We start from the raw sequence: 24,551 nt of genomic DNA, 5'->3' as shown, positions 1-24,551 counted from the left end.
GGATCTCAGAAATGTCTTTTCTTGTATTCAGGAAGCATGTGCAACTAAAATCTAATTTCGAACGAGTACTTCTGTTCTAAATGGTTATGTGGACTAGTCTTGGGTCTATTTTGTTACCAGAGTGCCAATGAATCATACGTAATCTGATTTGCCATCAGATAAATGTGACTCGTTCAGAATTTAGAGTCCCCAGTTTCCCATCTGGAGTGTTTTAGAGGGAACCTGGTTTAAAATTTCAGAACTGTGAAGGACACACACACACACACACACACACACACACACACACACACACACACACACAGTAACACTACATGACACCTCAGAAATCTTTTATAACTGAAACTGTCATTCTGATATATTGTTCATTTCGTGAACACATTTCCTCTTTTCATTCTGAATTGAAAAGGATGCATGCAATGAAACTGAGACGTTTATAACACCACAAGTCCACTAGAGGGCAGGACACTGATACTACAGCTGCATACAGACTTGGACAAATTTGTTGGCATTGTGTTCATTACTTGTGCATTAAATATTAAATAAAAAAAACCTCACACACACACACACACACACACACACACACACACACACACACACACACACACACATCTGTATTACCCAAATGAAGTCTACCAAATGTTAACTTCATTGAATTTTTCCATTTTTTTTAATTTAATCCAAAAGATTTGTGCCAATTTAATCGATTACTCAATCTGATCAATCTCATTTTATTGATATATTAAAAAGACAAAAGTGCCTCATGAGAGAAGAAGAACCCACAATTTTCTTTCTGAAAATAACATGAAACGAATAAAATTGTCATCTTATCTTTTGCTTTAGATTTTCAATTCTAATTTGCAATTAAAAAAGGCATGAACAAAAGTAATGGCACCCATATTCAACTGCAGATTTCTGTAGCTCTCAGTGAGACTTCTGCACCTGTTTACAGGAACTCTGGTAAACAAACCTTTTCATAAACAAACTGCTCCACCAGTCTCAGGATCGAGGGGCACCTTCTCCTCACTGCAAGTCTCAACTCTTTCCATAAATGTTGAATAGAATTCAGATCAGAACTCATAGAAGACATTTTTAGAAAAGTCCAGAGTTTTGTTTTGACCCATATTTGAGTGATTTGGGGTCATTACATTAGTGGCAGCTTGGTGGTGCTGGGATTTGAACTCATGACCTTGCGATCAGAAGTCCAACACTTGAGCAACCACTTTCCCCGTTATCCTCTCAGTATCCTGTTGAACTGCAGATGGAATCATCATGGAATCATCTGATCAGAAGTGTTGGCGCTCATACAGTCTGTTTAGCAGCGTTGCGCACAAAGTTTTCTTTCATTTCTTGCTGAAGTCCCCATTTTCACACACTCTGATATTGAGCAAGACGACACTCCTTTTTCCAGCATTCTAACATCATGTGAAGGTGAGGTTCCATTCTGACTAGCAAATTTGATCTTCTAGCTACAGTATCTAGCCCCTCATTTTAGCACGTTAACCTGTTCGCATAAAAAGACAACTTTCTGTCATAAATAAAAAAGTATTGAATTTATTGAATCTAAGAATTAAGCATTTTCTGTTTTATTTTCCCCTTGATTTTCTTTGTATATCTAAATGTACATCAGTAGCTGCTCTGTGCAGTCAAATTTGACCACATGAACTGGGTCAAGTACGTAGATTAATGAGCTGTTTGTTTGCTTATCAAAAACGTCGCTCTCAACAGCCACACCACGGACTTGATAAACAAATTATTCATTCAAATCCTGAATCCAGAAAAGAAAATGGTCATATGATCCAACAGCACTGTCATATTGTCCATTGAGTAGCGAGAGGGATTCGAATCATCACTAATTCTATTATTATTTTAATTCTATTATGACAGTCTCTGTGTTCAAGTTTATTTATTTGTTTTTTTTAATAGGTGTCAAGGATCCTGCTGCCACGCCTACACCCATCCCCCCCCCCTTCCCCCGGCTCTCTCTCAACCGCTCCCGGCGCTAATCTCCGACACCTGTCCCTCGTTACCATTCCCCTTTATAAAGTCCCGTTCTGACCTCACTCGTTGTTGGATCTTCTATGTCATGTACAGTGATCTACCAGATTCCTGACCGCCAGCATTCCCTGCTGGTTCCTGCTCTGTGTGCCGATCCTAAAGTTTATACCCACTTTACGGTTTGTAACTCACCCAGACTTGGGTTTGTGTTCTGCGCTTAAAATAAAAGACTATGATTGAGTTACTCCTGCTTCCTATGCGTGGTCACTGCCCTGACAATAGGTCTCTCTTAGGGAAAGGAGCAGATCTGGATTGATCTCACTTGGGGGTTTAAATTTAGCAGTAATGTATAATGTGTTAGCGGCCGGAGCCTCTTTAAGAAGGTAGCAGATGGAGGTAAGACGTGAACGAGGCATCATGACATGCATCAAGAGTGAGTCATAGACAGATGTGGACGAGAGAATCTCGTCCATCTCATACCATCTCAGGGAGGTTTTCCTTGCCACTCTTACCAATGGCTCGCTCATAGATAATCTTAGAGAGTAATTTATATATTAAAAGTAATTTTAGTCATCTTTTTATCTCTGTAAAGCTGCTTTACGACAATTTCCATTGTTTAAAGTGCTCCGCAAATGCAACTGAAATCAATAGAAGTGAATGATTATAGGGATATCATATACCATGGCCTGCACACTCAGCACCTCCCAATCAGATTTTGGAGTGATGTTCTCCTCTACCATCATTAAAAAAACATATATTTTTTTTTTTTTGTTTATTTGTTTAATTATTAGACGAGATGTTTATTGCTCAAGTACAGATTTGAGAGATTTACAGAATCTATGCCAAAGAGCATCGTTTTTCTGGTGCCTAAATAATTTTTGTTTTGTTTTTTAGACGTGTGTGTGTGTGTGTGTGTGTGTAAACAGTAGTTATTTGTATTCCACTTTCCAAAAGACCTACATGTATTCATGGATGAACAGCCGTTTGTAGCTATAAGATCGAGCAAACATCAAATTATATCCGTGTGCTCAGACCAGTATCCGTGTGTGTTTAGCTGTGAGATTGGGTTGCGCACACACACACACACACACACACACACACATATATATATATATATATATATATATATATATATATATATATATATATATATATATATATATATCTTATTTAAACATTTGCCATGAGCAGGAAAGCAGCTGTAACTTTTATGAATCACGTCAACAAGTGATTCGATTCTCATGAACCAAGTTGATACCAAGTTTGATCTGGAAAGCTTTATCTAGAAATAGTGTAAACCAGGAAGTTCTGCTGGGAGTTCCTTATTAGCGCATTATGAAGCCTGAAATAACTTGGATTAGGAGTGATAAAGTGGAGAGAGGTCAAAATTTTAAAGACATAATGTCAAATTGATAAAAAAAATATATATATATATATTTATGTGTCAGTGGATCACCAGCTTTCAGGCAGACGAGGAAAATCCATGTCAAACAGCCATCCTATCAAGCGTTCTCTCCTCACTGCTTTTCTCCCTGTACACCAATGACTGCATCTCTACAAACCCCTCTGTCAAGCTCCTGAAGTTTGCAGACCAAACTACAGTCATTGGCCTCATCAGTGATGAGTCTGCATACAGAAGCGAGGTTTAGTCATAACAACCTGGCGCTGAACATGCTCAAAACAGTGGAGATGATTGTGGATTTCAGAATCCGAGAAACCTCTCTACATTCCCCTCACTCACCATCATGAACAGCACCGTGGCAGTGGTAGAGTCATTCAGGTTCCTGGGCACCATCATCTCTCAGGGCCTGAAGTGGGACAATCACACTGACAATCACATCGAACAATCATATCGACATTGTTAACAAGACCCATCAGAGGATGTACTTCTCGATAACTGTCTGGTTTGGACTTAGCTACACATTCAGACATTAGAAGACTACAGAGGAAGGATTATTGGTGCTCCTCAGACGTGGCAGAAGTGCACACATCCTTCGCTTAAGTAGGAGTACAAATACTCATGATTTAAAAGACTTTGGTAAAAGTTGAAGTACTGATTACACTTTTTACTCAAGTTAAAGTAAAGAAGTTTGGGTTCTGACATGTACTTAAGTAAAAAGGACCCATTAGTACTACCTGTTTTAGTGTCTCGCTTGTAACTGGACCTCACGTCATATGAATATATTAATTAGTGCTGTCAATTAATTAAAATATTTAATCGTGATTAATCGCATGATTGTGAAATAAATCACAACTGAATTGCACATTTTTATCTGCTCTTAATGTACCTTAAATTAATACTTTTCAAGGTTTTGATACTTTAATCAGCATGGGCATAAACGAATATGGATGATTTATGCAAATGTATGTTTATTATTAGTGAAACCAAATTAAACATAGAGCATGAAGACAAAATATTCTTGTAAATGTTTTTATGTGAAAAAAGAAAAAAAAAAGGGAATTATGGTGTTGTAAATTACACAAATCATCAGGACACCAAACAGAACTTCTGCTATGTTTTCACACGGACGGTTAATGAGGTGATACATGAGAAACTGTCTATCTTTTACGGATTACATACATATTTGTTTTCGATGTAAAATGGTTTATTTAAAAGTAGACGTTTCAATCTTTCTATACACATTTATTACGTCTGTGAGGCGAGTATTCACTGAGATTCAGGTTGTTTTGTTTATGTGTCTGTGAAGAGAGATGACCGAGACGGCTGAGTGCGCCCCCTATCTGTTTTCTTTATTTTATAAAAGCACAGCGTTTTGTTGTTATTATGAGTATACAAATAAAAGTAGATCCTTTATAGATTCGAATGATGTACTGCTCTTATCTGTACGATCAAAAAAAGACAGAGTAATTTAAGTTTGTTTCGGCGTTATGAGAAATAAATTGACACAAAACGCGCTGGCGCGTTGGTCGACCCCAGAGGTGCTGATTTGAGACTTTAGGTTTATTTTTTTATATTCGAGTAAAAAAAGGACGTTGTGAATAAATGTGTGTTGCATTGAAGGTTTAGATTTTGCCTCCTTTATATTTATTTATTTAGATTTGTAGTAAATAAAAAAATGGTTAAACAAATGCATAATAAAATTGGTGCGATTAAAATAATTTGCGTTAACACGTTAATTTTCAGAGCCCTAAATAATACAAAAAAGACATTTTCTTCTTTAATGAATGTATCCAAGCTGAACAACCACCATATAGAACACAAGCAGAGAAAAGATGATGATGATGATCAGGAACGTCTCTGTTCTCAGTCATGTTTACCTCACTGACTCCCTCTGTATCCTCCACGTTAACCCCAGACTTCTTACTGCCTTCTGTCTGGTCATCGTGAGCTTCATAAACTCGTCTAAGTCTGGGGTGTGTGAGAGACAGGAAATGATACACCAGTGGTAGATTGAAAAAGCTGCGAATGACAGAAAATAGGTTGATGGGCTAAAAACGGCACAGTGAGAAGAGAAATTATTCATGATGTCACCAAACAGATTAAAACTAAAGAAATGGATTGAAAAGTAGAAAGTACAGATATTTGTTTCTACCACCAGGGAATCTCTCATTAACACTTAAATGTTCTTCCCATTGTTCAATAGAAATAAAAATATGTGCAATACCACATTTTACGAATCCAAATTTTTACTTTTCTGTGCATCATTTTTTTATTATTATTTTTATTGTACTTTTTTTTAAGATGTGCAACTGAAAGCTTCTGTCCCCAAAACAAATTCCTTGTAAATGCATCTATCTATCTATCTATCTATCTATCTATCTATCTATCTATCTATCTATCTGTCTGTCTGTCTGTCTGTCTGTCTGTCTGTCTGTCTGTCTGTCTGTCTGTCTGTTCCTGCCTCGCCTAATGATTCATGAATCGTTTGTGACGAACCGATTCGCTCTCGGTTCTCTGGTTGTGCAGTACAGGAGCGTGTGGAGGTTCTTCACTCAGTCGCCGGAGCTAGCGCAGGACAGTGAGCTAGCTCTGGGTGGATTAGAAGTTCTGGGTAGAACAGGAGCTCTGGGTGGATCAGAAGTTCTGGTTATTCTTGTACCATCACCCCCACAGCTCACACAATGAGGCTGAAAGTCGGATTTCTCCTCCGGAGTTTGTTAGTCATCGGTACATTTTTGGGGCTGGTGCTGCTCTGGTCCTCTCTGTTTCCCAAACCCGGGGATGAAACTCCCTTCGGCAAACTCGTGAGTGCTTTAAGTTCTTCTTCTCTCTAATCGATGTGTTGATTCATTCTTTACTTCTTTTCTCTTTTTATTTCTTTCGGCAGCCATTTTTTTTGGTCTGTTGAGCGCCTACTTAGCAAACGTCAAAATGCTAAAAACAAGCTAACCATGGACGTTGTCATGGAGATAGCAACACTTAGTTAGCAGAGAAACCCAAATAACAGCGTCCTCTTCAACAATAAAATGTATTATGTAAAGATAAAAATGCCATTTAAAGCAAGATAATGTTTTATATCTTTTATTACAGTTTGTTTAGATAAATCTGCAGTGTGTAGGTTAAATAAGCTAAGCTAAGAGCAGAACCCTGTAGGCATCAGACAGGACCTGAACCCGGAAGTGTAAACTGTTACTGTTGGACAACAACAAAAAAACTACTACAGAGAATGTTGACGTGTAATTTAGAGACCATGTGCTGGAACCAGTGTGGTACAGCATCAGTCTTATGTTCCCCTGGAGAACCTTCTGCTTCACATCAACCAGAGCTCCATTCACTCATTCATTCATTCTTTTATCCATTTATTCATTCTTTCTTTCTCACACTCATTTATTTTTTCATCCATTCACCGATTTCCAGATTTATTCAATCTTCCATCCACTAGTTTTATCCATTCATTTATTCTTTGTTCATTCAGTCATTTCCCAGATTGAGTCACTCGTTCTTTCATTTTTTCATCCATTCATTCTCACATTTATTAATCCCACTTATTTATTCATTTGTTCCCAGATTCATTCCTTCTTTCATTCATATCCAGATTTGTGCATTCATTTCCTGATTCTTTCATTCTCGTATTCATTCATTCAATCAATTTTCATATGTATTTTGTCATTCGTTCATTCATTCATTCATTCGTTCATTCATTTCCTCATTCATTAAAGCCGTCATTCATTTGCACATTCTTCATTCTTTCATTTTCATATTCATTCATTTATTCAATTTTCATTTGTATTTTGTCATTCATTTGTTCCTTTCCTCATTCATTCATTCCTTTCCTTATTCATTCGTTCATTTCTTCATTCATTAAAGCCGTCATTCATTTCCACATTCTTCATTCATTCATTCTCACATTAATTTATTCTATTATTTATACATTTTTCATTCAGCTATCTATGCCTATTTTACATTCATTAATTCAGGAATGAATCTTGTCTTTTTCCAGTAACACTGTTAACACTGGAATGCTCCCTATATATAACACACACACACACACACACACACACACACACACACACACACACACACACATACACATGCATATCTGAGCAGTTTGGACTCATCAGAACACGTACTGACATGTTATTGGGACATTGGAGGAAACTGCAGGGAACCAAATGGACACTGAGAGAAACAACACAGAGATCAGGACTATGGTTTTACTCAGATCCAGTATGTATGAGGCGACACTGAGCAGGACATCCATCATCTTATTGACTAAAATACTGTACTTTAACTGAATATACCTTCTTCCCTGATTAGTTCAGCAGTAATGTCTTTAATTAGATCCTGTTCCTGTTCCTGTTCCTGTTTTCTCTCTCTCTCTCTCTCTCTCTCTCTCTCTCTCTCTCTCTCTCTCTCTCTGTGTGTGTGTGTGTGTGTGTGTGTGTGTGTGTGTGTGTGTGTGTGTGTGTGTGTGTGTGTGAAAGGACACGTGGCACTTTATTGTAGGCCAGGAGTTAATCATATCTTAGAATGTTGTATAACCTGGTTAATCATATTTCAGCATACGTTTATTCTTATTATGAGTACACATCCTACACACACACACTCATTACAGACATGAAATATCGAAAACAAAGATTATTTACAGTAAAACAAATACTTTTGTATTCACCTGTGGGACCAGGAAGTCCCAGATTTGGTGTCTGAGTTAGATCACATTTCTGATATTTTATATAAATATAAAGCGATTTTTTTATTGCAGTATATTGAGGCATACAAAAAAAAAAAAACAGGGCTGCAGCTATCGATTATTTTAGTGACCAAATTTTCTACCGATTAGTCCATCGATTAATCGAGTAACCGGATAAGAAGTACTTTTTCTTTATTAAAAAGCAGCACTAAATATACACGAGAAAATCAAGCGTTTCCCTTAAAGGTCGTTGGTTTCCTTTTAAGAAAAATGAACATTGTAATTAAATTGCGGTCTGTGGAAATAAAACTCATTCCCCTATTACATCAAAATACTAATATAGAAATAAAATATAAAAAATCTAGCTAGCTAAAAAAAAAAGGCTAGCAGGTGGTGCGTCAGTAATAATGGTCCGTGGGGAAACACAGTGTGTGGTTAAAAGGAATAAATGAAGCAACTTATTTGCCTCAATGTGCTTTTTTTTTTTTTTGTTTGTTTGTTTTTTTTTTTATATATATTAAAATACCCGAGTTAATCGAGGAGTCTATTGATTATTTTGTAAGATATTTTTACTTTCTCATAATCTCACATTTATTTTCAAGATATTTTTACTTTCTCATAATCTCACATTTATTTTCAAGATATTTCGCCTTTATTCTCGTAGTTTTAAAATGAATTTTTCAAGGTTTTTTTACTTTATTCTCATAATTTAGACTTTATTTTCAAGATATTTTGCCTATATTATAATTTTGAATTTAATTTTGACTCTGTTCGATTATTTATTTATTTATTTTTTAATGTGACACTAAAACCTCATCGTACTGTTTAAATGTTGATGTAAGAATCAAATGTTTCATACGATGGAAAGTCCTTGAGTTTCCTCGATTGTCTGATCTCTAGTTTTTCTCATAACACCACCATCACCATCATATTTTTAGGAAGTGAGAGACGCCCCGAACCTTCCTGACAACAACGGAGATCAGTTCAAAGCCCCAATGCCCTGGCCTCATGTGGAAGGAGTGGAGGTGGACCTGGAGGCCATTAGGCAGAGAAATGAAGGAGACAAGCCCAAACCCAACCCCAATTTCAGAGCTGAGGATCAGCAGAACATCATTCAGAAGCAATACGTCACGTTTAAACCCCACACAAACATCTTCTCAGACCCGGTCCTGCGCAGAGGGAGCCTGGGCAACTTTGAACCCAGAGATCCAGAACCCCAAGGGGTCCCCGGGGGTCCGGGAGAGGGCAGTAAGCCGTTTGTTCTGGGAGCCGAGTATAAAGATGCCGTGCAGGCCAGCATCAGGGAGTTCGGATTCAACATGGTGGCCAGCGATATGATCTCACTGGACAGGACCATCGGCGACTTACGACATGAAGAGTGAGTATCATGGGGTGTCCCTAAAATCCTTTCTTTCTTTTTTTTTTTCTCTCTCAACTACATTTCTTCCATCTAAACTTCCGGGTCACTTACCAGGAATTTAAGGGAATTGAAGGGATTTTATGGGAATTGTTTCGAAAACTCGCCAAGACAGACATTTTTTCTCGACGTTATTTCGTGTGCAGGATTCGAGAGATGACGTTATGGATGAACGCACAGTGCATGTAGGGGGCGTGGCCTCAGTAACCCTGCAGTAAATGTGCCGTGTGCATGCGATTGATTAATGCACTGCAACTATTTTGTAAATTCCCAGTTTATTTTTATTAATTCCCGTTCATTCCCATGGAAAGTTTCCAGAATTTCCTGGAATTTTGCGACTCTAGTAACCATGCAGCTGCTGATCTGATAAAAAATGAAAGGCCAAGCCCCCCAGAAATGTGATGGAAACAATATGAATAATGTTTAAACATTGCAATGAAACCGAACACACATTTCCTGCAGTATTTATTTATTTATTTTTATTTATTTTTTGCTTTCGCCATTTTTTTGGGTACGTCATGTGACGTCCCACTTCCACTGCGTCCTCAAGCAGCTATTTTCCTCTGCATTACTGCTGATAATGAATCTAATCTAGAAACCACGTCAGGCTCGTTCACAAAGGAACCCTAGTTTGGGCATTGTTGTGGATACTATGTTATGGAAAGAGCGCTAACAGGCGGTTGTGTGAGACGCCCAGGTGAGGCAGGAAGGCAGGCCTTTCCACTTCAGCAGGGTCGGTGACATTCCCTCGCATTCAACTCTCATTTGCATAAACTAATGGAACAAATGTTAGAACACTGTTGTGTATAATTTCCCCACCAAGAGAGTTACAATCTCATTCATGGCCTTTGGCAGATCCATTTACTGCGTTCTTACTTAAACATCTAAACAAGTGCACTGCACACTGCAGTGGCTTCTTTTAACTTACAACCAAGTCCAATGTCTTAACCACTGAGCTGCCATTACCTGCTCCAAAGTGCAGGATTGTGATGTCAAAAAGAAGACATTTTTTTTACAATAAAACAAGGGCCAATAACTTCATGAAAAAAAAAAATGTAACCTGTATGTTGTCTTTAATACCAGATTTTTAATATCTGGTGCCCATATTTTATATCTTTTTATCAAACTTGTGTGTGTGTGTGTGTGTGTGTGTGTTTGTATGTATATATATATATATATATATATATATATATATATATATATATATATATATATATATATATATATATATATATATATATATATATATATAAAACAGTGGAACCTCGATACTCGAGACCTTAATAGTTGGCGACTTTTGATTTGTAACCGGACTGAGAATAACTCACGAAAAATCTATAGTTCGGCAGAAAGCCGTGAGAGGAAAGTTCATTTCAAAACAGGGTTTTTACTAATAAATTACATAAAAATGTTTGAAAATTTTTTTATTATTGTATTATTCAATTAAAGTAGTAAATATAACATTTATGTCAAGTAATTTACAATTTTTGTTACTGTGTCGCAAACGAAAGTCAAAACCGCGCCATTTTTTGCTTCTCTTGAGGGGTCATAACCCATAACCCTTGAGTTTCGAGGGTTGCACTGTGTATATAAATAAATTATTTTCAATTTTAACATGACAATTGATAAACGATGAAATTAGTGTTTTTTTCTTTACAAAGTTCTGAACCGCTGTTCACAATAGAAATTCCCACGCTTGTCCCGGGACGCTCCAGAACATTTTTTTGCAAATATGTATGCGTTTTTATATTTTTGGTATTGAAGAATATTTGGGAGAAAAAAGAAATATATACACACACACACATACACACATACACACACTCATAAGTAAAATTTAGCTTTAGCTCACAGTGGTGTGAGAGTGTTTGCCCCCTCCCTGATTTCTTCTTTTTCTTTTTTTCTTTTTCCCATGTTTGTCACACTTGTGTTAGTTTGATGTTTCAGATCATCAAACTTATTAAAATATTAGTAAAAGATACACAAGTGAACACAACATGCAGTTTTTAAATGAAGGTTTTTATTATTGAGGGAAAACTAAATACAAAACTACATGGCCCTGTGTGAAAAAGTGTTTGTCAAGTTTATTTCTATAGCGCTTTTCACAACAGACATTGTCTCAAAGCAGCTTTACAGAAATCAACAGTGAAGGTGCATGGTGTGTATTTATCCCTGATGAGCAGCTGTGGTGACTGTGGCAAGGAAAAACTCCCTTAGATGTTATGAGGAAGAAACCTTGAGAGGAACCAGACTCAAAAGGGGAACCCATCCTCATTTGGGTGACATCAAGAGTTTGATCATAAATCTTTCAACAATACAGAACACTGGAGAGTGAGAACTAACATGAGCACTGGAGTATAAGATTATAAGTAAATTTTCGTTCTACAGTCTTTGGTATAAAAGTAGGAGCTACTGAGCTCAACATTTGCCCCTAAATCTAATAACTGGTTGGGCCGCCCTTAGCAGCAACAACTGCAATCAAGTGTTTGTGATAACTTGCACCGAGTCTGTTACAGCGCTGTGGAGGAATTTTGCTCCACTCATCTATGCAGAATTGTTGCAATTCAGCCACATTGGAGGGTTTTCGAGCATGAACCGCCTTTTTAAGGTCATGCCACAGCATCTCAATAGGATTCAGGTCAGGACTTTGACTAGGCCACTCCAAAGTCTTCATTTCGTTGTTCTTCAGCCATTTAGAGGTGGACTTGCTAGTGTGTTTTGGATCAGAACCCAAATTTGCTTGAGCTTGAGGTCATGAAGAGATGGCTGGACATTCTCCTTCAGAATTTTTTGGTAAACAGCAGAATTTATGGTTCCATTTATCACAGCAAGTCTTCCAGGTCCTGAAGCAGCAAAACAACCCCAGACCATCACACCACCACCACCATATATCACTGTTAGTATGATGATCTTTTTCTCAAATGCGGTGGTACTTTTACGCCAGATGTAATGGGAGACACACCTTCCAAACTTCCAACTTTTGTCTTGTCAGTCCACAAAGTATTTTCCCAAAAGTATTGGGGATCATCAAGATGTTTTCTGGCAAAACTGAGATGAGCCTTTATGTTCTTTTTGCTCAGCAGTGTTTTTTGTCTTGGAACTCTGACATGCAGACCATTTTTACCGAGTCTCTTTCTCATGGTGGAGTCATGAACACTGACCTTAACTGAGGCAAGTGAGACCTGCAGTTATTTGGATGTTGTTGTGGGGTCCTTTGTGAGTTTTTTTTTGTGGTAATTTTGGTTGGCCGGCCACTCCTGGGAAGGTTCTCCACTGTTCCGTGTTTTTGCTATTTGTGAATAATAGTTCTTACTGTGGTTCACTGGAAGGTTCCTTGGTGGTCTAGTGGTTAGGATGCGGCGCTCTCAACGCTGCGGCCCGGGTTCGATCCTTGGTCAGGGAACCGACCCCAGCCATTAGGGTTGCACAAGCCTTAGTGCCGGTCCCAAGCCCGGATAAATGGGGAGGGTTGCGTTAGGAAGGGCATCCAGCATAAAAACATGTGCCAAATCAAACATGCGGATGGTCCGCTGTGGCGACCCTTAATGGGAGAAGCCGAAAGAAAGAAAAACTGTGGTTCACTGGAGTCCCAAAACTTTAGAGAAATGGCTTTATAAACTTTTCCAGACTGATGGATCTCAATAACTTTTTTTCTCATTTGTTTCTGAATTATTTTGGATCTCAGCATGATGTTCAGCTTTTGAGGATCTTTTGGTCGACTTCACTTTGTCAGGCAGGTTTAATCAGGCCTGGGTGTGGCTGGAGAAATTTAACTCGGGTGTGATAAACCACATTTTTAACCACCACTGTATATTGAGTTTTGTGGACGTCGCTACGTGCAAATGCGTAAAAAAAAGTCTGCAAACCCGAATTCTAATAATTATAATTTTTTTTTCTTCATTTGACCGATGCAAACATTTATTCACAAGTTTATTGATTTAAAAAAAACAAAAAAAAAAAAAAAAGTCCAAACGATTTAGTTGTTAAATATCTTCTGATCACTGACCATTACAACACGCTGCTGTATAAATGAAGTGAACCGTTGGACAATGAACGTTGCCCGAGCGCTCACACCTTTGTGGACTTTGTACCACACGTTAAACCACACCCTGTTTTCAAACAAAAGTGAAGCAGATGCATCACACATTCCGCAAGTGCGAAATTGCGTAACTGAGCCGAAGCATGAAGCTGCAGAAACGTTTTAAACAAATTTTGTGAATTGCGTAATTATTCTTTTAATTAAATCCTGATGTCATTCATTTTTTCCAGCATTCTCTACATTTATTTTCTGTTGCTGCATTTCTCACTCACAAGCTCAGGACCCTCCAGAGCTATGCATAGCTTAGGTGGGAGGGGTTTTCTTTCTCTCACACTTCTTTATGGTATTCTCTAATTAGGGTTTCAAAGTTCCAGGAATTTTCACCTTCGATGGGGATTAACAGGAATTCATGAAAATAAGCAGGGAATTTACAAAATTGCAGGTTGGTTATTAACAAGGAACTTGAATGTAGTTGGAAAAAAATACAATTTTGCAGGATAATTTTGTTCAAAACAACCAGATTGAATGCGATTTCAGTTGAATTTCTACCTGCACATTCATCAGTCACATGCACACAGCACACTTACTGCAAGGCTACCGATGCCACGCCCCCTACAGGCACACAAAATAATATCAAAATGTCCGTCTTGCCGAGTTTTCACATGAATTACATAAATATTACAGACATTCATGTTTAAAACTCGCTTGTGCTCTATGTAAGTTATTGTGCAATGAAAATATACCAATAAAATCAAAAATGTAATAAAAAAAAGAAAAATAATTAGTTTGCATGCTTTACGTTGCCACTTATATCGTAATTCGTTTGTCAGCTTATAAACCATAAATTCCTGGTAAGTTTTCAACTTAAAATTCCCCACATGAAGCTCCCATTGAAAGTTTAAGGAAATTTACCGGAATTTTTTCTCGTCCCTTTGAAACCCTAATGTTAATTACTCAAGGTCAATGTGTCTTTCTGAGTCAGCTATAGGGTTAAGGGCCTTGCTCAGGGGCCCAGGAGTGGCATCTCCTTGTAGATGGGATTTGAACTCATGATCTACAGATCCCTACACTCATACTATCATTTATGAAATGTCCTCTGGCAGGCCGCAAGTCGCGTCTGAACTGCCAACTGACTAAACACGTACGTTCGACCTCTATGGCTCTATGATTAAAACGTTCCCCCGTTGTAGAGAGACACGCCCTGATTGCGGCAGGTGCTTGGTGTTTCCACCGTACCCAGAGGTCATGAACATGCCCTACTCCATCTAAAAGAGTTCTCATGCACCGATTGTTCCATTTCTCCTGAAGCGCTGCAGCTGCTTCACACATCGCAAACAAATCAGACACGTGTCTACAACCGTATGCTTCACACCTGAGATTGAGAACGCAAAATTGCGACGCCTCGTTGATTTATTCCTGTTAAATGTATTCGTAATGTTCATAGGTCTTTAACAGGAACTCGGTTTGTTTATAAATAAACCCAGTGGTTCGCTGGGATTGTCTTTGTGTTTGGAGTGAAAACTCACACGTTCACAAAAAAACCAACTATTTCTTTCAGATTATTTACCATAATTTCCAGACTAGTAAACGCACCCAAATATAAGCCGCACCCACTGAATTTGACAAAGATTTTTATTTTGAACATAAATACGCTGCACCTGTCTATAAGCCGCAGTCTACACTGAAACTAATGAACTTTACACAGGCTTTAATGAAAGACTGTCTGTTACACGGCTTGTATCTAAACAGTAGCCTACCAAGAAAGTCATTGTTCACCGTCTTCCTCCTTCCTTTCACAACTATTTCTCTCTAGAGAGTTTATCTTTCAGCATCGTCGTGCGTTTAAAAATCACCATCGGTGAAGCTTTTCTCTCGATGCCGTGCAGCTCAGAACACTGGTGAAGTGTGTTTTCATGACCGGTTGTTTTCAGCGTGACGAATGATTCGCATTTCCTGTAGACAGTCCGAGTGAGCGGCAGGTCAAACGTCAGAGGAACATCATCCATATTTATGATGTGGTGCGGCCCGATTCAGTGGGAGCGCATCTGATTTAATATAAAGAGTTTCATTGGTTCACCTGAACCCGTTCAGCAATTTCATTGGTCTAATGTTATGGGTCTCAGCTTTTTTGGCTTGAAGTTTGTAAGACCGGGAAAAACCCAGGAAAAATCCATAAATTAGACGCTTCGTTGTTTAAGCCGCGGGGTTCAAAGTGTGGGGAAAAAAGTAGAGGCTTATAGTTCGGAAAATAAGGTAGTGAACGACGTGCACGTTAATTCTCATAAATCAATGCGATCCTCAGTGACGTAATGAAATTCTGCATTTTTCATCAACACTTGGGTCTGTTTTTACTTTATTTAACGTCGTTCAAATACCTCGCTGAGAGCAGTACGGTGCCCTGGAATTATCTTCCTAAAGAGAACGTTCTCACCTACTCATCAAATCTAGACAGGATCGAGAGGCTGTATCAGAGACACACCAGTCTGAATGTGTTAAAGTGAGACAATTAACCTTATTGTTCTATAATGTGACATCTGAACCCCAGCTGGACTGTTAAACATACACTGTACATGCAGGAACTTTGAGTTTCCCTCAGGAACGTATTAAGTGGCGCACCGCGAGTTTGTTTAGTCTCCACCTCGCACTTTGAGGGCATTTTTTAAATTATTATTAAACTTAAAAACATCAATGCCATGGGTATTAAAAAAAGACTAGAGTTAGCGCAGTGTCACTGTAGCTGCTCGCTTCGTACCACAAATACGATTTGTAGCGCGTTGTTTTGCGCACTTCCGTTTTTTTACTCCGGTCTCGCGATTTAGCGTTTTATGTCCAACTTCCAAAATTCCTTCAGAATGTTTTCCCAGTTATATCATTTTATTTAATGCATATAATTTTATGCCAATTTAATCGAGTCCTCAATTTATTTTTTGATATAATAAAAAAAAAGGTGTGCTGCATTCATTTGATTTTATTCAAAAAAATGTTTGCATGAATGTGACCGTGAGCATGTGCCTGTTCGTGCATAATAGCGAAACCCAAACGTCCTCCAGAGTTGAATTCGTTTTCCTCAGTTAAATGCACTTGAAGCTGCTGAAGGAAAGCAACAAATTAGCACATTGTTAATGTTTAACATATTTAGTGATTTCGGGTGAAGTTTTCCTTTAAATGTGCCCTTGAGAGGAGAAGGATGATGTTCACAAGTCTTCTGTCTTTGCTAGGCTCTATGCATATGCGCACACACACACACACACACACACACACACACACACACACACACACACACACACACACACCCTGAGATGCATTGGAATGATGTTTGTTTGGTATTTAGCGCATGTTTTTCCTCAGCAGGTTTCTCATGTTGCACATCAATGGCGTGTACAAGGGCACAGACTAACCAGACGAGTTCCATAATACGAAAATATCCGCCCTGTTCCTCAGAGTTTGCAGCGCAGACGCACGTCACGCTCTTTCCCAACATCCTCTGGGAGCATTTATAGCCATCAGAAATGCGTTGGATGACGTTACAGCGGCGTTTATCAGACAAATCTGCAACAAAAATGTGCTAAAAAAAACCCTGAAACAAAGCTGAAACAAAGCTGCTCTGTGTAGAGGAGCTTTATGGGTCGATTTTGCTTACGATTTTGCATGTCAAATTTTATATTCATACTGGCAGATTTTTTATACTGCAGTAATGATTGACTGATTTTACCGGTACCGGTGGACAGGTTGGATTTTAGCACATCGATAACCGATTAACCAACCGATGGTTTTTAAAATGGATACCGGATAAAAAAGATACAAAAAAATGTTACTCGTGTTAGTAAAAAAATTTACCGAATCATGAAAATGTGCTGAATGAAATAAATTATATTCATAAATATTGAGCAAAATGAGACCTGCATTCAAACTGAAACAAAGCGCAACACTCCAAATGAATAAAAAGACGCTTCAAATAAACAGCACATGGCATCAGCTTTTCACCTCTAGAGGCCGCTCTCACACTGTCTATCGCAACGCGGAAAAACTATCCGTATGGATATTTGCTGATCGTTCCAACATTTAACTGATCAGTCTGCTAAATCGATTAATCGGTTGACCTCCAGTCATTAATGGGGGTCATAAAACACCTTGTCTTTTATGGTTTTTCACAGACACGTGCATGTTCCTTTTATTTCTATCTGACCATCTGGGTAATTTAATGCTGTAAAGATTTCCTTTCACCAAACAAATACATAAATGTCCAGATGTTTCGCTTTCATTTATTCATTTTCATTGCAATATCCTGCCTTAGCATGAAGAACAGCTTTACACACTTTCGACACTCAGTTCGTTTCTCCAGACATTCAGCTAAAATACTTTGCCGTGTCTCTTGCCAAAGTTGTTCTTCACTAGTTGGAGATTTCTTTACTCTCCAGTTCATCCCAGAACAGTTTAATAGGATTTAGGTGTGGTGACTGGGCAGGTCGTTCCTTGATGGATATCACTCCAGACGACTGTTTGCTCTCTAAATAACGCTTACAGAACTTCGGCTCGCCGTCTTGTTGTATGGGGACGTCTGTTCCAATGAGCCACAGTCCAGACGGAATTACACGGTGCTGAAGTATGGAATGGTTGCCATGTTGGTTCAGGATTCCTTACACTTTCTAGAATAAGTCTCCAACATTCCCTGCTTCAAAAAAAACCTTAAACCATTACGCTTCCACCTCGATATTTGGTTGTTAGGGTGATTCTTCTAACATCTCTCTGTTTTTTAGTCTTACACAAATTCTCAGTTTTTCACTGTCCAGTTATTGTGTGTTTTTGCCTTTTATCTAGTTTGTTGCATAGAAACAAATGGACGATTTGTATGTTTATTAAAAAACATAAAACATTCAATGTTTCTACACTTTTGAGTCACTATATAATCCAGTTCCAGTCAGAAATTTTGTTTAATAAACAACCTTACCAGAAGGTGGTGCTGTCTGCCAAAAAGTCTTTCTTAATTCCAGCCAGGATTGCATCAGAGACTTTTCTCCAAGAATTCACTCTACACATATATTTGTATAAAAGACCATAATTAAACTCGTGTTAGTCATAGTTTAATGCCGGTTATGCAGATAAACCACTCACAATTATGTCTGAGCTTACCAGAGATAAATACTCGTTTGATCTCTCAGTTGCAGGATTTAGCCAAACAATAAATTATGCATTTACATATCATATACATTTAGGAGTGAAGGTCTATGGTGCAGTCAGTGTTCCTATTCATTATGTTCAAGGGTTGAGATCAGAGCTCTAGAGCAGACCACTCCAGATCTTTGCTCCAACCCATGTAAAGCATAATCTTCATTAGGCTGGCTTTGTGCACAGGAGCACCGTCATGCTGGACCAGGTTTGGGTCTCCTAGTTGTTTTAAGTGAAGGGAAACCTGAACACTACCATTAGCACAGGGTCTTAAAAAGTCTTAAACTCGCTGTTCTAGGTCTTAATTTTCCGATGTCCATGTACTTCTTACGCTCATTGAAATGCTCCTGCAGCACTTTAAAATGTTGTGGTGTTGTAGTTCTTTCTTTCGCTGGTCCAAATATAATATAAAACGACTACAAATGAGACCAACATGCAACAGCCAATCAGCTTCCTTTTATTGCTATGAATCTCTCTTGGATTGTACCACAGACGTAAAACAGATTAGATTTTATTTAGGTATATGGAAGTGCAAGTTTAGCGATATTTGGCTTAAAAAAAAATTATTTAGAGCTCGGTTAAGGACAGTTACTGATGGTCACAGTTTAGGGATGAGCTACATACAGCTGGAAATGTCAGGTGTCCCAATACTTTTATCCACACAGTGTATAAAAAAAGAATAATTATAACAATATAAGCATTTTCCATGTGCTTAATTACCACTTTAACACTTTTTCGGTGGTTCATGGCGGTCCATCACTTGTGTGTGAGAGGTATGTGTCTTTCCAAATCATGTCCAATCAACTGAATTCACCACAGGTGGACTCTTATCAAGTTGTAGAAACATCTTAAGGATGATCAGTGAAAACAGGATGCGCCTAAACCCCCATTTTTAAGAATCATGGCAACGACTGTGAATACTTATGTACATGTGATTTATTTTTTTTGCTTGTTTGTTTGTTTTTTTTGTTTGTTTTTTGTACTTCCTTTTTTATTTTTAATAAATTTGCAAAGATTTGCAAACATTGATGCATTGAAAAGCAATAAAAAATTGAACACACTGAAATTTGAACAGAATAAACCTTTACAGGATCTCCCAGACATTGTTCACTATTTCAATCCCTGCCCCCGATGTGCTCCTGTTTTGCTCATGAATCATGAAAAATTACACTTAAATCCTTATACACGTATAATGTATGTATGTGGCTTTTCCCATTGGGGGCGCCACAGCAGGTCATCTGCCTCCATTCCCCTCTGTCCTCTACATCTGCCTCTTTCAATCCAACTACCTGCATGTCTTCCCTCACCACATCTGTAAACCTCCTACTTGGTCTTCCTCTTTTCCTCCTTCCTGGTGGCTCCATCCTCAGCATTCTCCTACTGATATACCCCATGTCCCTCCTCTGCACATGTTCAAACCTTCTCAATCTCATCTCCCTCACCTTGTCTCCAAAACGTCCTAGCGTACTAGGAGCATGAAACACGCTATGCAGTTTTGCTAATCAGCCAATGATGCTAGTACATGCTGAGGATGTAGCATGTAAATCAAACATTCATTGTTTGCATCGTTTAAGGTTTTTTTTTTTTTTTATTTGTTGAAATTTTTAGCTGTTTTTTTTTTTTTATTCTCATGGAAATGAAACAATGAACATGTTTAGTTGTGTATATTCTCGCTATCCGTATATTCAGAACAGGCACACAAAAGATTATAAAAAAAAAAAGAAAAAGATGCATCACTGTTGAATAATATAGAAAGGAAACAGGCTGTGATTCGTGTGTGTGTGTGTGTGTGTGTGTGTGTGTGTGTGTGTGTGTGTGGATGATGTATTGTACTTTAATTTTTTTTTCACCTTTTTCTAAAACTCTTTGTCTTTATTTAAGTTTCCTGTTGTGTTCTTCCAGGCTACATCTTGGACCGGAAGCTTTCTGATCCAACTCCTCTCACACACACACACACACACACACACACACACACACACACACACACACACACACACACATACATACATACATACACTCTTACACTTTTCACACAGCCTTATACAAAGCGAGGTCATCTCCATTACACGCATTGTCTTTCTCGCATTTGGTCCTTTATTCGCTGCCACACACACACACACACACACACACACCCATGTTACTCAAAAAGCCCACACACACACACACACACACTGTAATTTCTCGCTCTTTTGCTTTCTCGTTCACGTACACTCTCCTTTCTTTTCTCACCGTCGCCCACGCTTTGTTCGGCTCGTTTGCTCTTCTGTCGGTTCTTCGCTCCAGGAGTTTGTGTGTGTGTGTGTGTGTGTGTGTGTGTGTGTGTGTTGTTAGCAGCAGATTCTCTCCAACGAGACTCGTTAGTTCAGGTGCAGACTTGACTGTAAACCTGCATAAGGGCCAGGACGTCATGGAGGCAAGCGGCTCTACCTGTTCTGTCGCCCGAGTCTCACACTGTGATCTAAAACAGCAAACACACTAATAAGAGCATTTCTGCTCCTCTGGATGAGGAAAAACCAGAGGGTTTCTCAACCTGAGAATTCGTACTTCTGGTCTCGGTACACTTCAGTCACTTTTTAACGTTAACGACGTGACGCATCCATTTAAAGAAAAGTTAATTTAACTGTTGATGTTCCCAAATGATAATAAACAGTTTAAAAAAAGCCAGCAGTTTTAAGGTTTGCATTTCTGCCCCTAACTGTACAGAAATTTAACCGAACCGTGACCTTTTGTGTTACTTCACATGCCTAATGTGTGTGTGTGTGTGTGTGTGTGTGTGTGTGTGTGTGTGTGTGTGTGCGTGCTATAATTCCTCTCAAACACAGTTTAGGCTGATGGTTCATATGTATCTTCATGTATCATATTGTCGGCTTTGCATCAAGATGCGAATCACATCGGCAGTTATGGAGATGCACAACCCTATGAAGGTCTTGAGGCACTTCTTATCTTGTGGTTCCTCTTTTCTGAAGACCACCAGTAACTACTGTAACAGCAATCATTTGAAGCTCAGTAAAAAGTCTCGAGTCAATTACAAATAAGGACAAATCAGCTTGTTTTCATGAAAGTGAATACGTACACTATATGGACAAAAAGTATTGGTACACCTGACTTTCTCAGCCATATGTGGTTCTTCTCTAAACCGAGCTTGGGTGTAGGCGTGAGGGCACCAGATGCTGAGCTCCATTTCGTTTGATCATATTCTATATTGCCAAAAGTATTAGGACACCGGGTCATAAGTATGGTATGTGATTTCTGAGCATCGCATTCCACATTGTTCCAATTTTCTTATAATTCCCTCCACTCTTCTGGGAAGATGTTCCACTAGATTTCAGTGTGTGTTTATGGATATTTGTGTTCATCAAACACAAGGGTGTTATGAAAGGCAGGTACTGATGTAGGTGAGGAGACCTGGGGTGCAGTCAGTGTTCACATTCATCCCAAAGGTGTTCAGTAGGGATGAGATCAGAGCTCTATAGCAGCAAGATCTTCCTCTCCAAAGCATGTAAACCAGATCTTTAAGGAGCTCACTTTGTGCACAGAGGCATCACCATGCTGGAACAGGTTTGGGTTTCCTAGTTCAAAGGATGGAAAAATGTCATCCAGAGACGCCATAAATCGTGTGCCGCCATCTTTGTAGTACCATTTTGGAGAAGAAGTACATGTGGCTGGAAAAGTCAGGTGTCCCAATACTTTTGTCCATATTGTGTATGAGTAAATCCTTAAAGAGGATCTAACACACCTCACAAAACTCACACACACACACACACACACACACACACTCATTGCTCATCTCAATCCATTCCACCATCAATATTATATTTAATCATATTATACTGTTAATGTGCTGTTCACAACATTGTGTTTATGTTTACAAGTACACTCTTGTTTACAGTTCTCTCTTTTGCACATTGTACTGTATAACACATTAAACAGCAGGTTTACTGGTGGTGCTATTTTGTGTTTTGTGTATTTGTCCCACACATGTTATGGAGCTCTGTGTTGTGTGATGTAGCTCCGAGTTGTGTGGTGTAGCTCTGTGTTGTGGTTGTGTTATGTAGCTCTGTGTTGTGTTGTGTTGTGTTTGTGTTATGTGGCTCTGAGTTGTGTGATGTAGCTCTGTGTTGTGTTTGTGTTATGTAGCTCTGTGTTGTGTTTGTGTTATGTGGCTCTGAGTTGTGTGATGTAGCTCTGTGTTGTGTTGTGTTATGTAGCTCTGTGTTGTGTGATGTAGCTCTGAGTTGTGTGGTGTAGCTCTGTGTTGTGGTTGTGTTATGTAGCTCTGAGTTGTGTGGTGTAGCTCTGTGTTGTGTGATGTAGCTCTGAGTTGTGTGGTGTAGCTCTGAGTTGTGTGGTGTAGCTCTGTGTTGTGGTTGTGTTATGTAGCTCTGTGTTGTGTGATGTAGCTCTGTGTTGTGTGGTGTAGCTCTGTGTTGTGGTTGTGTGATGTAGCTCTGAGTTGTGTGGTGTAGCTTTGTGTTGTGGTTGTGTAAAGTAGCTCTGTGTTGTGTGGTGTAGCTCTGTGTTGTGGTGTAGCTCTGTGTTGTGGTTGTGTGATGTAGCTCTGGGTTGTGTGATGTAGCTCTGTGTTGTGTTATGTAGCTCTGTGTTGTTTTATGTAGCTTTGTGTTTTGGTTGTGTTATGTAGCTCTGTGTTGTGTGGTGTAGCTCTGTGTCATGTTATGTAGCTCGGTGTTGTGTGGTGTTGTGGTTGTGTTATGTAGCTCTGTGTTGTGTGGTGTAGCTCTGTGTTGTGTGATGTAGCTCTGTGTTGTGTGGTGTAGCTCTGTGTTGTGTGATGTAGCTCTGTGTTGTGTGGTGTAGCTCTGTGTTGTGTGGTGTAGCTTTGTGTTGTGTTATGTAGCTTTGTGTTGTGTTATGTAGCTCTGTGTTGTTGTTGTGTGGTGTAGCTCTGTGTTGTGTGGTGTAGCTCTGTGTTGTGTGGTGTAGCTCTGTGTTGTGTGGTGTAGCTCTGTGTTGTGTGGTGTAGCTCTGTGTTGTGTGGTGTAGCTCTGAGTTGTGTGGTGTAGCTCTGAGTTGTGTGGTGTAGCTCTGAGTTGTGTGTGTAGCTCTGTGTTGTGTGGTGTAGCTCTGTGTTGTGTGTGTAGCTCTGTGTTGTGTGATGTGGCTCTGAGTTGTGTGGTGTAGCTCTGTGTTGTGTTATGTAGCTCTGTGTTGTGTGTGTAGCTCTGTGTTGTGTGATGTAGCTCTGTGTTGTGTATGTAGCTCTGTGTTGTGTTATGTAGCTCTGTGTTGTGTTATGTAGCTCTGTGTTGTGTTATGTAGCTCTGTGTTGTGTTATGTAGCTCTGTGTTGTGTTATGTAGCTCTGTGTTGTGTTATGTAGCTCTGTGTTGTGTTATATAGCTCTGTGTTGTGTGATGTAGCTCTGTGTTGTGTGGTGTAGCTCTGAGTTGTGTGGTGTAGCTCTGTGTTGTGTGGTGTAGCTCTGAGTTGTGTGGTGTAGCTCTGTGTTGTGTGGTGTAGCTCTGTGTTGTGTGGTGTAGCTCTGTGTTGTGTGATGTAGCTCTGTGTGTGTGTGTGTGTGTGTAGCTCTGTGTTGTGTTGTGTAGCTCTGTGTTGTGTGGTGTAGCTCTGTTGTGTGATGTAGCTCTGTGTTGTGTTATGTAGCTCTGTGTTGTGTTATGTAGCTCTGTGTTGTGTGATGTAGATCTGTGTTGTGTTATGTAGCTCTGTGTTGTGTTATGTAGCTCTGTGTTGTGTTATATAGCTCTGTGTTGTGTTATATAGCTCTGTGTTGTGTGATGTAGCTCTATGTTGTGTGATGTAGCTCTGTGTTGTGTTGTGTAGCTCTGTGTTGTGTGATGTAGCTCTGTGTTGTGTTATGTAGC

General features: G+C 39.0%; 1 protein-coding gene across 2 annotated transcripts in view; it reads left to right on the top strand.

The window, feature by feature from the left end:
- The first annotated feature begins 5,916 nt into the window (after positions 1-5,916).
- Positions 5,917-24,551, top strand: part of galnt7 (UDP-N-acetyl-alpha-D-galactosamine: polypeptide N-acetylgalactosaminyltransferase 7) — a 35,239-nt gene continuing 16,604 nt past the window's right edge. The window contains exons 1-2 of one of the 2 annotated variants that reach the window (XM_046868774.1): positions 5,917-6,201; positions 9,026-9,465. In XM_046868774.1, coding sequence (XP_046724730.1) covers positions 6,079-6,201; positions 9,026-9,465 — 563 coding nt within the window. In that variant the 5' untranslated portion in view covers positions 5,917-6,078. The remainder of the gene's footprint in view (positions 6,202-9,025; positions 9,466-24,551) is intronic. The other variant, XM_046868773.1, reaches the window with a different exon arrangement.

Source organism: Silurus meridionalis, chromosome 2 (assembly GCF_014805685.1).
Source record: "Silurus meridionalis isolate SWU-2019-XX chromosome 2, ASM1480568v1, whole genome shotgun sequence".
Taxonomy (NCBI): Eukaryota; Metazoa; Chordata; class Actinopteri; order Siluriformes; family Siluridae; genus Silurus; species Silurus meridionalis.
This window is presented reverse-complemented; position numbering and strand designations above follow the sequence as displayed.